This window comes from Culex quinquefasciatus, chromosome 3, assembly GCF_015732765.1.
Source record: "Culex quinquefasciatus strain JHB chromosome 3, VPISU_Cqui_1.0_pri_paternal, whole genome shotgun sequence".
Taxonomy (NCBI): domain Eukaryota; kingdom Metazoa; phylum Arthropoda; class Insecta; order Diptera; family Culicidae; genus Culex; species Culex quinquefasciatus.
In genome coordinates, this window is record NC_051863.1 from 192,064,736 (window position 1) to 192,078,148 (window position 13,413).

The 13,413-nt window shown below is 36.2% G+C and overlaps 1 protein-coding gene across 2 annotated transcripts in view; it reads left to right on the top strand.

Moving 5' to 3' along the window:
- The window catches only part of LOC6031035, a 260,819-nt gene that overhangs the window by 116,946 nt on the left and 130,460 nt on the right, over positions 1-13,413 (top strand). For both annotated transcript variants that reach the window (XM_038261456.1, XM_001841835.2), the window contains exons 4-5: positions 8,455-8,647; positions 13,026-13,162. In XM_038261456.1, the coding sequence (XP_038117384.1) occupies positions 8,455-8,647; positions 13,026-13,162 (330 nt within the window). The remainder of the gene's footprint in view (positions 1-8,454; positions 8,648-13,025; positions 13,163-13,413) is intronic.

Genomic DNA, 13,413 nt, shown 5'->3' on the forward strand with positions numbered 1-13,413 from the left:
TAAGTTTTTGTACAGAAATTTACTTAAATATTTTTTGTTAACAACTTCTAAGTATCCTTAAGTAACACTTAAATGATTTAATTATTATAACTCACCATAAAAAAATGAAATGAAAAAATGTTCTGGTTTACAATTAAAGTAATTTTTTAAATTTCAAGGTCCGTTATTTTCAAACATAACTTAAGCCCCGTAAGACAGACTTCAGTTTTTGAATCAACAAGTTGGGCCAATCCCGAGCAGACGGAAATAACTTGGGAATAACATTTTTGCCTTTCTTACAAAAGAAAGGTTTAAGGTTTGCTTTTGGAAAAACGCTTTTCTCAGAAATCTTACACAAAAATCGTACACGGCGAGGATTTGTCCCAGGAAAAAAATCCTGTTACTAAATTGAAGTGAACTCAAAGTCTGATTTTTGAGAGCTCTTTTCTGAAATACTTGAGCGATGTCTGTATCCAATGTCTGTAATGTGATCAAAGCCATTTTTAGAGGTATTTTTTGGATAATTTTACAGATAACACCTGGGTGCTGAATAGTGGTTCGCAAAACGGCCTCAATTTTTAACAGTCAAAATGGAACCAATTTACTGTTCGCCAAAAGTAGAGAGTATTGTTATCGATCATTAAAAAAAATCAAGGATGATTTTTTTTTGGCTTTTGAGGACTTGAAGTCAAGAAATCTTTGAAAAGTTGAAGGGGAGATCGTCATTTTTTATAATTATTATGAATTGAAGTTATTTATAGAGTCGATGTGGTTGTATCCATCCAGAAGCTGTCTTAAACTTGGTTTGATTCCATTTGAAATCCTACAACGCACGCAATTTTCCAGCAAAAAAATATCAAAAACTAGCCAAAATGAATTACAAACAACTTATTATAAACTGGGTGCTGAATAGTGGTTCGCAAAACGGCCTCAATTTTGAATTGTCAAAGTGGAATCAATTTACTGTTCGCCAAAAGAAGAGAGTATTGTTATCGATCATTGAATTTTTTTTTGCAAGAATGAAAAATGTATGAAAATATTATTTTTTTTGAAGAATGAAAAATGTGTGACTATTGAGGACCTGGAGTTGAAGTCAAGAAATCTGAAGAAAGTTAAAGGCGAGATCGTCATATTTAAAAATTGTGAATTGAAGTTGCTTATGGAGCCGATGCGGTTGTATCCATCCAGAAGCTGTCTTTATTGTTTGATTCCGCTTAAAAACCTACTGGTTTAGTGAAAATCTTCGTTTGCTGGATCAGATTCGCTAGAATTACCGAAGTCTTTTCGCTGGACCAAGAAGAGCTGTATGATTCTAAAATCAGCCATGGAATTTATCCTCGACATCGCAGTATGACACTCTCGCCACAGTTCTTCGTCACCCATAAGAAAGAAAAACTTCTCCAAACCGATCGAAACATGAAAACCCACCAGCAAAAAATGACAAAAACTAGACAAAATTAAACAAAAACTACTGATTATAAAACACCTCATTTCCAGGAAGAAAAAAGTCATGCTTGTGCTTGAACAGCGTGCTACTTTGTAGATGTAAACAAAGTGGGATCATTTTAAATTCACGTTACGCATTCTTTCTATTCATCACCCAGGATAACACTATCAAATTAAAAGAATTCAGTTTCAAACAAAAGTCCATTGGAAAACATGCGCCATAAACTGCTTGGGCCCAAAATTTGAAGCTTTTCCAAAATGTAATTCCAGAGATATAGCCATTAGTGTTTTTCGTCTTATTTTTACCTTATTTTTCCCATTAAATTTTTGGTTTTATACAGAATCATATACTGAACATCAAATTCGAAGTCCCGGCTCGTTCTCGCTCGAAAGATCGACAAGTCGTCAAGTCGAAGCATAAACGCGTTTAACGCTGCGCGTGAAAATGTTCTTTCTGGCTTCTCATAATAGATCGACAAAGTGCAATAGCGATACATATTTTTTTAAGTTAATCATAGACTAAATCCATGGCTCGTAATTCAATTTTTATTTTTCGAGTCGAGGGACATAAACTTCAAAAAATATTTGCAACGGCCTGATTGACATTAAACAAAAATAGAATGCAGAACACTTATTTTTTACAGAACATCAAATGTTATAATTTTTATGTGACCCATGCTTTGTTTATTGGTTTTTTTGTAGGTTAATTTTTGTTTTTTATGACTTGTTATTGAGTATTTAATAGGATTATTGGTATTTCATTAAATTTCAAGCTTAAATTTCATTTTTTTTTATTTATGAGTATCATTGTAAGGATTGAATTTTATTAACGTTTGCAAACGGTTACAATTTCAATTCATTTTTAAGTTTTCTTTTTACCCTTGAACATTGAACTGAAAAATATTTATTATTCTTTGAAAATTCTTGTACAATTTTTAAAATACATATTTTTTTATATAACGTTTATTCTTGGGTGTTTGTTTTTTTATCAAATAGGTAATAATTTGAAATTTGATTTTTTATGTGTATCGTCCCTGATCAGAGAACAGCAAACTAATTTTAACTTATAAGGCTTGCACAAAGATTTTGTTTCTCCCCCCTCCCTTTAAAAATCAGGTAACAATATTTTTTTCGAAAAACTCCAAAATTTCGATGGAAATTTAAGTGCAATCAGCTGGAATAAATTTTAAATGCATTTTAGTGTGTATAAAATCTTTTGTTTTTTTTTCGATGAATAGTACCACCAAAAAATTTTTTTTGCTAAAGTATTTGTTTTCGTCAAATCTTTAATTTTTTATAACTAAAGGATTGCAAAACAACTAAATTATCGTAAAATGCATTTTAAAACAACTTGTTCATTCAAATGTTAAGACTTTTTTTGTTAATTAAATTTTTTATTGTGTTTTTGAAAGCGTGAAACTTAAATTAAAATATCCAAATCATGATCTTACACTTATATAAAATGATATAAGAAAGTAAAGGAATCTCACCACCACTGTCCAGTTGGTCCCAGTGCCACAAGGGTCACCATTAGGGGGTCATTATGCTGGTCATGAAAATCATTTCCGGTTCAACCCCACACAATCTGTAATGTGCTCTTTGCTCCTGGGAAAACGCACACCTGACCCTCCATATTGGCACTGCCATAATTTCATATTAATTGACTGTTTGTCCGTGTCATGATGACATTACAGTTATTTCACTAAATTGTGCAAAGCGTTTGCCTTTGCATAAATGTACGTTTTTTTTTGTGGAATCATTTTCTTGTCAGACGATTTAACAGGGCAACGGGACATTCGGGGTAGACCTATAAAAAGAAACAGTAATTTCTCTATTGTAGCCAGAGAGCCTGGTCCCGAAAATTCTCACGCCCAGAACACACAAAGTGGTGTGAAAGAAGGCAACTTTTTCTTCGAGTCGTTGCTACTCCCCTAAGGATCCATCGAAAAACTACTTCCCAGCACCGTGCACCAAGAACACACACCATATCGCCTCCCAAAACTGGTCCAAGTGGCTTAGCCTTGGTGCTAATGCGGTCCTTTGGGACCATCGGGACTTTTTTTTTCCGCTGAGCAAGTGAAACCGGTCTTACTCGGGCTGCTTGCTGGTGATGTAATAAAAAAGTGCCCCGGACGAATAACACTTAAGTGCGATGTTCTTCTTTATTATTATTATTTTATTCGGGGTGTGTGCTGCTCCGGTGGTCAGGGACGACCCCTTTCTGTCGACGGGACGAAACCACACGTATCCTGGTGGAAATAAACCCGGGGCACTTCTCCAGTGCTGGATGGGGTGAGAGTAAAGTGGGCTCGTTACATCATTTATCGTGAAAATTAAATAAAAGCTAAAAGCACGTAGTGCCCCGTTCCGTGGTGAGCCACTTTGGAGAGGTGTCAGGGTTTTTTTTGTGTTTCATGAGAGTGCACTATGGCTATTGAGGGTGTATGGAAATTCAATTTAAGAGCTGTGAAAATAGGTCAGAGATATGGAATATGTTCAATATGGTTGCATTGTTCTGAACATATATTTCAATAAAAACAATTTAATCTTAAATTGATAAACAAACAATTGAAGGTTTAACATATTTTAAATATACACTTTTCCTCACTTTTCCCAGCAAACAAAATTCATGTTGCTGTCGATTCTGACGTGAATATAAATCACTCCTTAAATCCACAATTCTCGTTCATTCATTAAATCACCAATCAGCGAATCGCCGAAAGAAGTGCAAACATTTCCGAACCAAACAAACTGATTGTCATCGAGAGAGAAAAAAATGTTTTCCACTGAAAATACCAACACACAATTTGTTTTATTATTTTAATTTTCGTCGATCCACAACACTGTCCCCCTCCTTCCCTATGAAGTGATTGCACCAATTTTCCCGAGTTTACCGTTAACCGCGCACAACTTTTCCCCACTTTCCGGGCGGAAAAAAGCCACATTATTATGGTGACCGGCTGGGCTGTCAAAACTGTCTTGCTCGCAAATTGGAGAATGGCCATGTTTTTGACTGCTCCTTCCCACTGTCACCGTGGCCGACGTAGTGGTGGTTGTGTTGGGCTAGTGGGCGATTGTCGAACATAATTTGTGAATCGCCCGGGCTGGATTGGGGGAGGTATAATTTTGATGAATGCACGTAAATTTTTTCGCACAAGGCTTGCATTTTGGGCAATTATTGCGCGAAAATTTAATTTAAAGCGAGACCCCATTAAATATTATGCCCTTTTGAAATGTTAGTTTTGATTAAAAAAAATTGAATATTTTAACATTGAAAATCGGATCATTAATTGCTGAGATATCGACATTAGAAAATGGTGGGATGTTTGGGTGAGATTTAGAAAACATAAAATTTCCAGTTTTAAACCTTTGCATGCTAAAAATAATTTTATGAAAGAGAAAGAGAAAATAAACCTTTGCATGGCAAAATCTCAGCAACTAAGGGTCGTTTCCAAGGGTCCTGATTTTCGGTTCAATGAACAGAAATCACTCACTCATCACCTATCCATTCGTCGCCTATTCCAACCCGCTAGCATTCATGAGCGAATGAGTCTCGCAAGCAGCCAGCGAGTGGCCCGAACTGTTCACTCAGCGAACAAATACATCATGAAAATATTTGCCTACTCCGTCGCTCGACGACACTCACACACTACCATGCTCAGCGAAGAGCCATTCTCACAAAATGCCAGAGTGGCAGTCTTTTTGTCTTCACGCGCTCAGTTTGCCATCAATTTGATTTTTTCTTTGTGGAAATTTCTTTGGATGGTGTCTATAATGTTATGAAATCAAAATAAATGCAAAATTTAATTGATAACATTGATTTTAAGCAACCCAAATCAATGAGTATAACGCATTGCATCAGAGAAAAAATGTTTTCAGTTAAGAGTGATCGGAGACGATCGGCCTGCCGGAGCTGTTCGGAGACTGAGCCGATCAGAGAGAGAAGGAGAGTGGAATAGAGAGTGTTCGGCAGCGAATGGTGATAGAGTGACAAACGGTAGGAATTCATCAGGGCATTATCGCGTCGCCTGCTATTTGTGCTCGCGAATGGAGTGGTTGATTTTGAGCAATCAGGACCCTTGGTCGTATCAACAAAGTTCAAAAAAGTTAAATATAGAGAATTTTCTCAGCTTTTCAAAAATATAAAAAGTGGGCAAATATGGGCACTAATTTAAAAAAGGATAGACTGCTGTTTAAAAAAAAAGTTATCTGAAATGACTATAACTTGAAAACGGTGCACTTTATCAAAATTTCACTAAGGTACTTTTTGATTACAAATTTGATTTTACATCAAAGATGTTAGTGACCAAGATTTCGATTTTTGAAAAAATCAGTATTGATTCAAAAAATCATAACTTGGTCTAAGATTTTTTGCCCGTTCTGGAAATGTCAGAAAAGTTGGCATTTGAGGTCTTCTTAAACATATGAAAAAATAAAAAAATAATTTTTTTTTGCAAATCAAGTTTTAGTGACAAAATGTTGAATAAAAAGTCACCAAAAATTTTTTACTCTGTATCATTTTTGTCAGTGTAATCCGTATCCATACCTACAACTTTGCCGGAGACGCCAAATCGATCGAAAATTCCTTCAAAAGATACAGATTTATGAATTCTCATTTATAATTTGTGTACGGACAGCTGCCAAATTTGTATGGAAAATTATGTGGACAAACTAATGATGCAAATGACTTCTTTGGGCATACCGATGGCACCAAAAAAGTTTCAGCTGGATTAAAAAATACAAAAATTAAAAAAAAAGACCGATTTCGTAGAGAACTGCTCACCTGAGAAAAATGCAAATTCCTAAAAACAATTACTTTTACCCATTTTGACCCGCAGGCCAAATGTAATTAACACAGGGACATTAATTCCTAAAAATATCTCAAAAATCTTAGCAAAGGAAGTATTTTTTATACTTGAGTTTTCATTATAGAATAGTGGTACTATTTACGTACACAGAGAACACAGCTCGAAATAGGCGAGAGAATTATTCTCTCAAGGTTCATCTGCAAAAAAAAATCATCCGTAAAAAAAAAACCAAAATTGTCGACAACGGGAATCAAACCAGATACCTTTGACATACTAACCCAATGATTTAACTGCCACGGCCACCACAGTTTGGTGAACAAACAGTGGTCAGATGTCGATGCATGACACTTGTGGGATGTCTAGTTCCCAGAACTAGACATCGGCATTCGAGAGGATAAAGGGCACGATTTGGTAGTAAAATAGTACTGTGTGCGGACTGAGAGGATAAATCCCGAAACTACCGAGAGTACTTTACTCATGGGTTCATCTTCAAAAAAAGTTCATCTATAAAAAAAAGTATCGGTACCGAAATTCGAACCCAAGACCTTCGGCATATTGAACCGTGCCTTTGCCGTATGGGCCACCATGGTTCGATGACTAAGTGGCGGTCATTTGCCCATATAAGCCACTCAATAGGATGAACTGTTCCAATGAACGAATGAACACGCGAGAGGACTATACTCTCGCAAAATAGCACTTTCCTCTCGTTTCTTTTCGTGAGGACTATCCTCTCGTTCTTTAACTTTGGGTGTACGAATGAACTCATTGTTATGGTGGTGTGAGTTGGTAGCATTATTCTCTCAATTTTGGCACTGAGCCCTCAATAAATTTTGAGGAAACGATTCTCTCGACTCGGTGTTTTCGTTGTAGCATGACAGTATCTACCATTTGGAAATAAAGTAAAGATTTGGAATGAAATAAAACTGATAAAGGGGTAATTCTCTACCAACTCACACGAAATCGGGAAAAGTTGCCCCGACCCCTCTTCGATTTGCGTCCTAAGGGGTAACTTTTGTCCCTGATCACGAATCCGAGGTCCGTTTTTTGATATCTCGTGACGGAGGGGCAGTACCTTTCATTTTTGAGCATGCAAAAAATAAGGTTTTTTTTTTTCAATAATTTGCAGCCTGAAACGGTGATGAGATAGAAATTTGGTGTCAAAGGGACTTTATGTAAAATTAGACGCCCAATTTGATGGCATACTCAGATGTTCGAAAACACGTATTTTTCATCGAAAAAAACACTAAAAAAGTTTTAAAAACTCTACCATTTTCCGTTACTTGACTGTAAAATTTTTTGGAACATGTCATTTAAAGGGAAATTTAATGTACTTTTTGAATCTACATTGACCCGGAAGGGTCATTTTTTCATTTAGAGCAAAATTTTTCATTTTAAAATTTTGTTTTTTTCTAACTTTGCAAAAAATGTTTCTGTGTACCTATTTTTTTCTCAAAAGTCCTCAACAATACTTCGTTGTTCGTGTCTGTCGTGGGTTTTTGCAGTATGTCTCTGGTGACCTTGAACGGCCATTATCGACACAACCAAAACTGTTCCTAACTATTCCCAAAAATGGTTAATCCATTAATGCAATAACAAATTCTTTTTTTTTTCATCTGATCTTTACTTATCAACGAGAAAGAAAAAAAGAAGAGAAAATGTTGAAATTAAAAATTAAACAAAGTATCAAAATGTTACTCATGCAATAATCTTGTGAAAATCAATTCTCGGTTCCAGAAAATACCATTTCGCCAGCTATCCCACAAACACCTACGTGGACCTACGCGTGGCCACGTTTTTGTCCGTCGATGGATCCGCTGACAGATGGATATCCGTGGACCGTTCGCTATGTTTTCAATAGTTGCAAATTAATGCAAGCGAACATTTCGCAAAATTCAAAATTAAACATCCTAGCTTTCAAACTGTCACCCACAATAGGGGTTTTATTCGGCGCATTCCCGCGAAATTATAATCTCGAATTGGGCATAATTAGAATACATAATTAAATCGGACTCGGTGTGATTCTGCGGCTCATAATTTCGAAACCAGAATGGGCTGGGCGGGGGGTTCGTGTTTGATGTCTCGTTGGTGCTGTCGAATTAATAGTCTAAATATGAGCTAATTCCTGGCGTGGGACACCAATAATCTCCAAATTTTGGTTTATAATGGACTCTAATTTCCTCCCCCTCTCTCCCGTTTGCTCTTTCCACTGTTAATTTTCCAGATGAACATCAAAGCAATACACTGGTCGCTGGTGGCGGCGCTGGCGCTCAAACTGGCCGGAATTGTGGTGGTCCACGCGTGCAAAATCTCGGAACATCCGTGCAAGGGCGGTGCGTTCTGCGTTCCGCTGGACAAGTACTGCGACGGAAAGGACGACTGCGGCGATGGCAGTGACGAGCCGAAGATGTGCACCGGTAAGTGGAACGGTTTGATTAGGATTATAGAATTTTGCTTTCAAATCTCGATCAAATTTGACTTTTTTTTTGTTCCATTTCATTGACTCTACCAACAAGTTTGAAATAAACATTCTTTCGTTTCTTTCAAATTTGTTGTGGGAGACAGCTAGAAGGCATTTTTCTGTGAATTTTCCAAAACTCTGCTGGAGGGAGTAATTTTCCATCCAATTCACAAAACACAAAGTTCAAATCCTTCTTTGAAGAAAAATTTACTTTGCCAAGTAACTCCACGAAAAGTCCTCAAATCTCAAGTTAGGGGGAACACCGGGTTCTAACAATCTATCTTCATCTTGGCAGTTAACATTCCCGGTTTTTGGTTAGCTCCTCAATCAACGCGAATTTACCGCCAATGATTGCTCGCGCACAAATTGTATCACTCCACCGCCCGAATTCCACCCTCCCCCCCCCAGCAAGGATTCCTCCGAAATTAGCAAATCTCACTCGCCTGTTTCAACATTAAACATTTCGCGTGATTACTCAATTAGCATTGCGAACGGCGCTCGCGCAGATCGAGTGTACTTAGGGGAGTGTGGGGCACGATTTGGGGGGGAATTTTCCTGGTAAATGTTGCTCAGGGCTGGCGTCTTAAAGATGTTGGGGGAAAATGATAAGATTTACACATTCAAACACTTTCTGTTAATAGTCTGCCGCAATCAGAATTCAGACGCCCTGCCGAATCGGCGTTGAAAACATTAGGATTATTAAGAAGTTCAACACGTCAAACGGCTTATGTTTGGAGCAAAATTGAGGCTCTAGAGAGTTGTGAGGGGATTCGTGTGATGATGTGTATGGGAATACGCACACACATACACAGAAACAATGCTAAGCTGACAGGATAATTAAAAATGTCTGCTTGTTTGGGGGGGCGGTCCCAAGTTTGGGTTCTTGGAAGGCAATTCAGTATAACATGCCTGTCTTCTTGAATTGAGATGTTCTTGAGCTACCGCAATCCGGAGTGACATTGAGTGGTTTTATTTTGCAAAAAAGGATCTCATGAAAATCAACATTTCAACTCAAATTGCAAAATGGCTTGCAAGTCGCATCAGGCAAAGCTCAAAAGTTCAAAATGGTTTTACGACAAATCGTGTAACATGCCAGGTTTTGATGGGTCCAGAGTTAATCGACCCTCTTGAAACCAAATATCGCAATCATGAAACCGGATTCCATTAGGGAAATGAGATATTAAAGAGGTCGGCCAATATGGCAACTATACAGAGAAATCAACAATTTAATAGTATCAAAGATTTAAAGGGAAAACGATTGTCCACGCCCCTTAGAAATATCACAAAACAACGCATTTTCGACAAAAAAATAACATTTTTGAAAGTACTCAAAATATTTACTAAACTACGTATTTTCGAAAAAAATACTTAAAATTTAAGTTTGTCAAAATGGTTATTAAATGATTGGAATTTTTCATACATTTAAAAAAGATAAGACACAATTTTGAAAATACTGAAAATTTCCCAAAACTACGTTTTAAAAAAATATTGGAAATTTCAGTTCCAATTCAAAAATCCAATCATTTCATACTCATATACTGCCGCTCTAATCGTGTCCGTCCCATATGTAAAAGCCGAGAAAAACGCGTGTCAAAGTTGTCCCGCCCATAAGGCTACGTGTTAGAATTTCACTAAAAAGTTTTCTCCGGCTTTCTAGAACAAAGTACTACATTTTATTGGTTTTTCTGATAGTTTACATGACGGGATTCACGAAAAGCCCCGAAAAGAGCTCACCTCAAATTGGTTCACTCTTCAACATGATATAAGCTCACAAAAATTTACATAACTTTTTGATTAATGTAATGGTTTTTCAAATTTTGACCGAAACATTTTCACAAAACAAAACTCCGCGTCAAAAAATCAATTCATTCAGTTAAACTGTATCGAAACTGTCAGGCACTCATTTTTGGCGGGGAAATGTGAGTTCTGTGAGAGCCCCGCTGACGTTTGAAAGAGTGGCGGGCTGCGCAACCAAAGCAAAACAACATAACAAATGTGAAGAAGAAATTCACAAATTTAAATTATAAAATTCTTGCAAAAATGCTGTTATTTGCACTGAACTTCACTGACTTCCTAATCTTGGTGCCTTTTTCGACCACTACACGCCAGTGGATGCTTTGAAAGATGTGAAAACATACCGAAAAACGTTTAAAATCGCAGACCGATCGAACGCGCTTCTTCGTTTCACAGACAAGCAGACTTCACAAAAATTACGTCGAAATGTATAAAAAATCCCAAATCATTAATACTCAATTCGTGAAAAAAAAACAAGATTTCAGCATTTTTACAAAAATGTTGAAAAAGTTTTATGAAAAAGTTTTATGAAGATTTTGAGTTTTTTACAAAACATATTATTGCTATCGAAATGTATGACAAATTTCTGAGCATTTGATACCCATATTGTAACTAACTGAAGTTTTGTGTATTTTTCAGAAAATTCGTAATTTTGTTAAAATATTAAGTTTAAAAAAACTGTATCGAATGTTTGAAAAAACAGACCCAATTATTTGATACCCATATTGTAGACAACGGTTTTTTTTAGTATTTTCCGAAAATATATAAATAAGTTAAATTTTGAGTATTTTAAAAATGAGTACATTTGTAAAAAACAAATCTTTTTATTAGAATTGCAATGAATAGCTGACATCACCCCGATTCCAAAACAATATAATTTTTTCAAAGTTTGAATGGTTTTGCAAAGAGTTTTAGCCAATTAATCTAATGTAGTTATAAATCTCAAACTTTAACACATAGAAAAATGTTCAATTGGCATTTTTGTTCTGAGTTGTATTTTTCAATTTTTTTCTCGACTAATCTATTTATCATAAATGGTGCAAGTGATTTTCACGGGTTTCATAAATTTAATTTCACGAATTGCCGATTTTATGGAAATTTCGCAGCACCCTTAAAACTGTAATTAAAGATGCCAAAAATGTGTTATATTGATGCTTTTATTTAATAACAATTTGAACAGATAATTTTGGATACAAAATATTCAATAAAAGCTATATTCTAGGCTATTAAGAAGAAAATTTTAATGGTAACTCAACTAAATATTTGAATTTGGGAAAAAAGTATGTGCTTTATTCAGAAACATAGCTTACTCATTAAACAATTTAAGTTTAATTTAAGTTTGTGAGCATGGAGCCTGACATTTCAAAAGGGCACAAAACTTTTGTAAACAATAGTGTATCCCTTTCACTCAAATGACAGTTTGCATAAGGTGTGAGAGGGAAACACTCTAGTTTACAAAAGTGTTGTGCCATAATGAAATAGAAAGCACGATATGTAGGAATCGTAAAATTCCTGAGGATAAAATTCTTTAATATTCCAAATTCCACTGCATTTCATGGGATTGATAAAATTGCATTGCTATCTTAAAATCGTGATATTTCAGAATGATTTAACTAAGTCAAGTTGAAATTTTGAAAATTGCAAATGGGCATGATATTCAAGAGCTACAAAAATCACAATTTAGTTTTTCACGTTTTTCATCATTAATAATCCCAAAAAAAAAATAAAATGTATGTCATAGCACGTAATTAGCATACACGTTGATGAGTTCCTCAACACTCGAGGCTGAGTTTTGAGTTGTTGAGGGCCAGGATTGAGCCATAATTTCTTCAGAATAATTAAATTGTAAATTCGAGAGGGGAGGCGTTCCCGTAACTTTTGAGCTGCTGGCAAGTGTGTTGTGAGGTGAAAATTTATTCCCTCGCAAGCCTGCGAGATTTCCACGCTTTCGGTAATCCCAACCGAACGTAACTTTTAAGAAATTGCTCGTTGCGGAAATTGTGTAGCTTTGAGGATTAAAAAAATACAGCGCACACGTGTAATCACGCAAATGTCAGCGCAAAAGTGAGAAAATTAAATTAATTTGATACGGAGGAAAAAGTTGCAACTAAATAACGCTTGCTGACTTCGGTGGGAGAGAAGAACGAGGGGTGAACTTTTATGTCCATGACTCCATTCAATAACACGGAGGAGCTACACAAACTTTCGACTTGACTTGGAAAAGCTCACACTTTCGTATGAAGTTGTTTTTCGTTAAGACATAGGGCAGAGATGGGAAAATCCACATTTTATAGCACAACATTTGTTTTTTAATGCGTTGATTTTCATGAAACTGGCAACACTGCCACGGCGGAAATGAAATTAAATTTCATTACACCTTTCCACGTAATGAGCAAAAAGAAAAGAAATGAAAAATAATTTTCCTTCGTTACATTTTGTTTTCACTTTTTTTTTCTCCCGCTCAAAGTTAGTTGCTCATTTCATGTTTGTACTGTTCCGCTGCTCACACTTTTCATGTGTCCCTCTTTTTTTCATTCCAGTGTGCAACCGAACGTACTACGGCGATATCGGACGGACGTACTCATTAACGGTTCCGCCACCCCAGTGGAACCGGTTGCCGTTCCTGTGCCACCTGACGTTCACGGCGTCCGGAAACGAGCAGGGCGATATCGTGCAGGTAAGACCTTTAAACGCGAAAGAGCAGACCAACCGTGGTGGTGTAACCATTAGCAGATAATTAAAGAACAAGCTTGATTGGCTTGGAAATGGTTTTCGCTGGAATTTTTAAATGTCGCGTTGAAAAGGAGAGCAAATTGAAAACCAATTGCAGTTTTGTACACAATATACAAATATCAATCAGTTCAATTACACTAATAGCATGTTTTTAAACAAAATTCGCTCATTACTAGCAAATCTACAAAAGCTCTC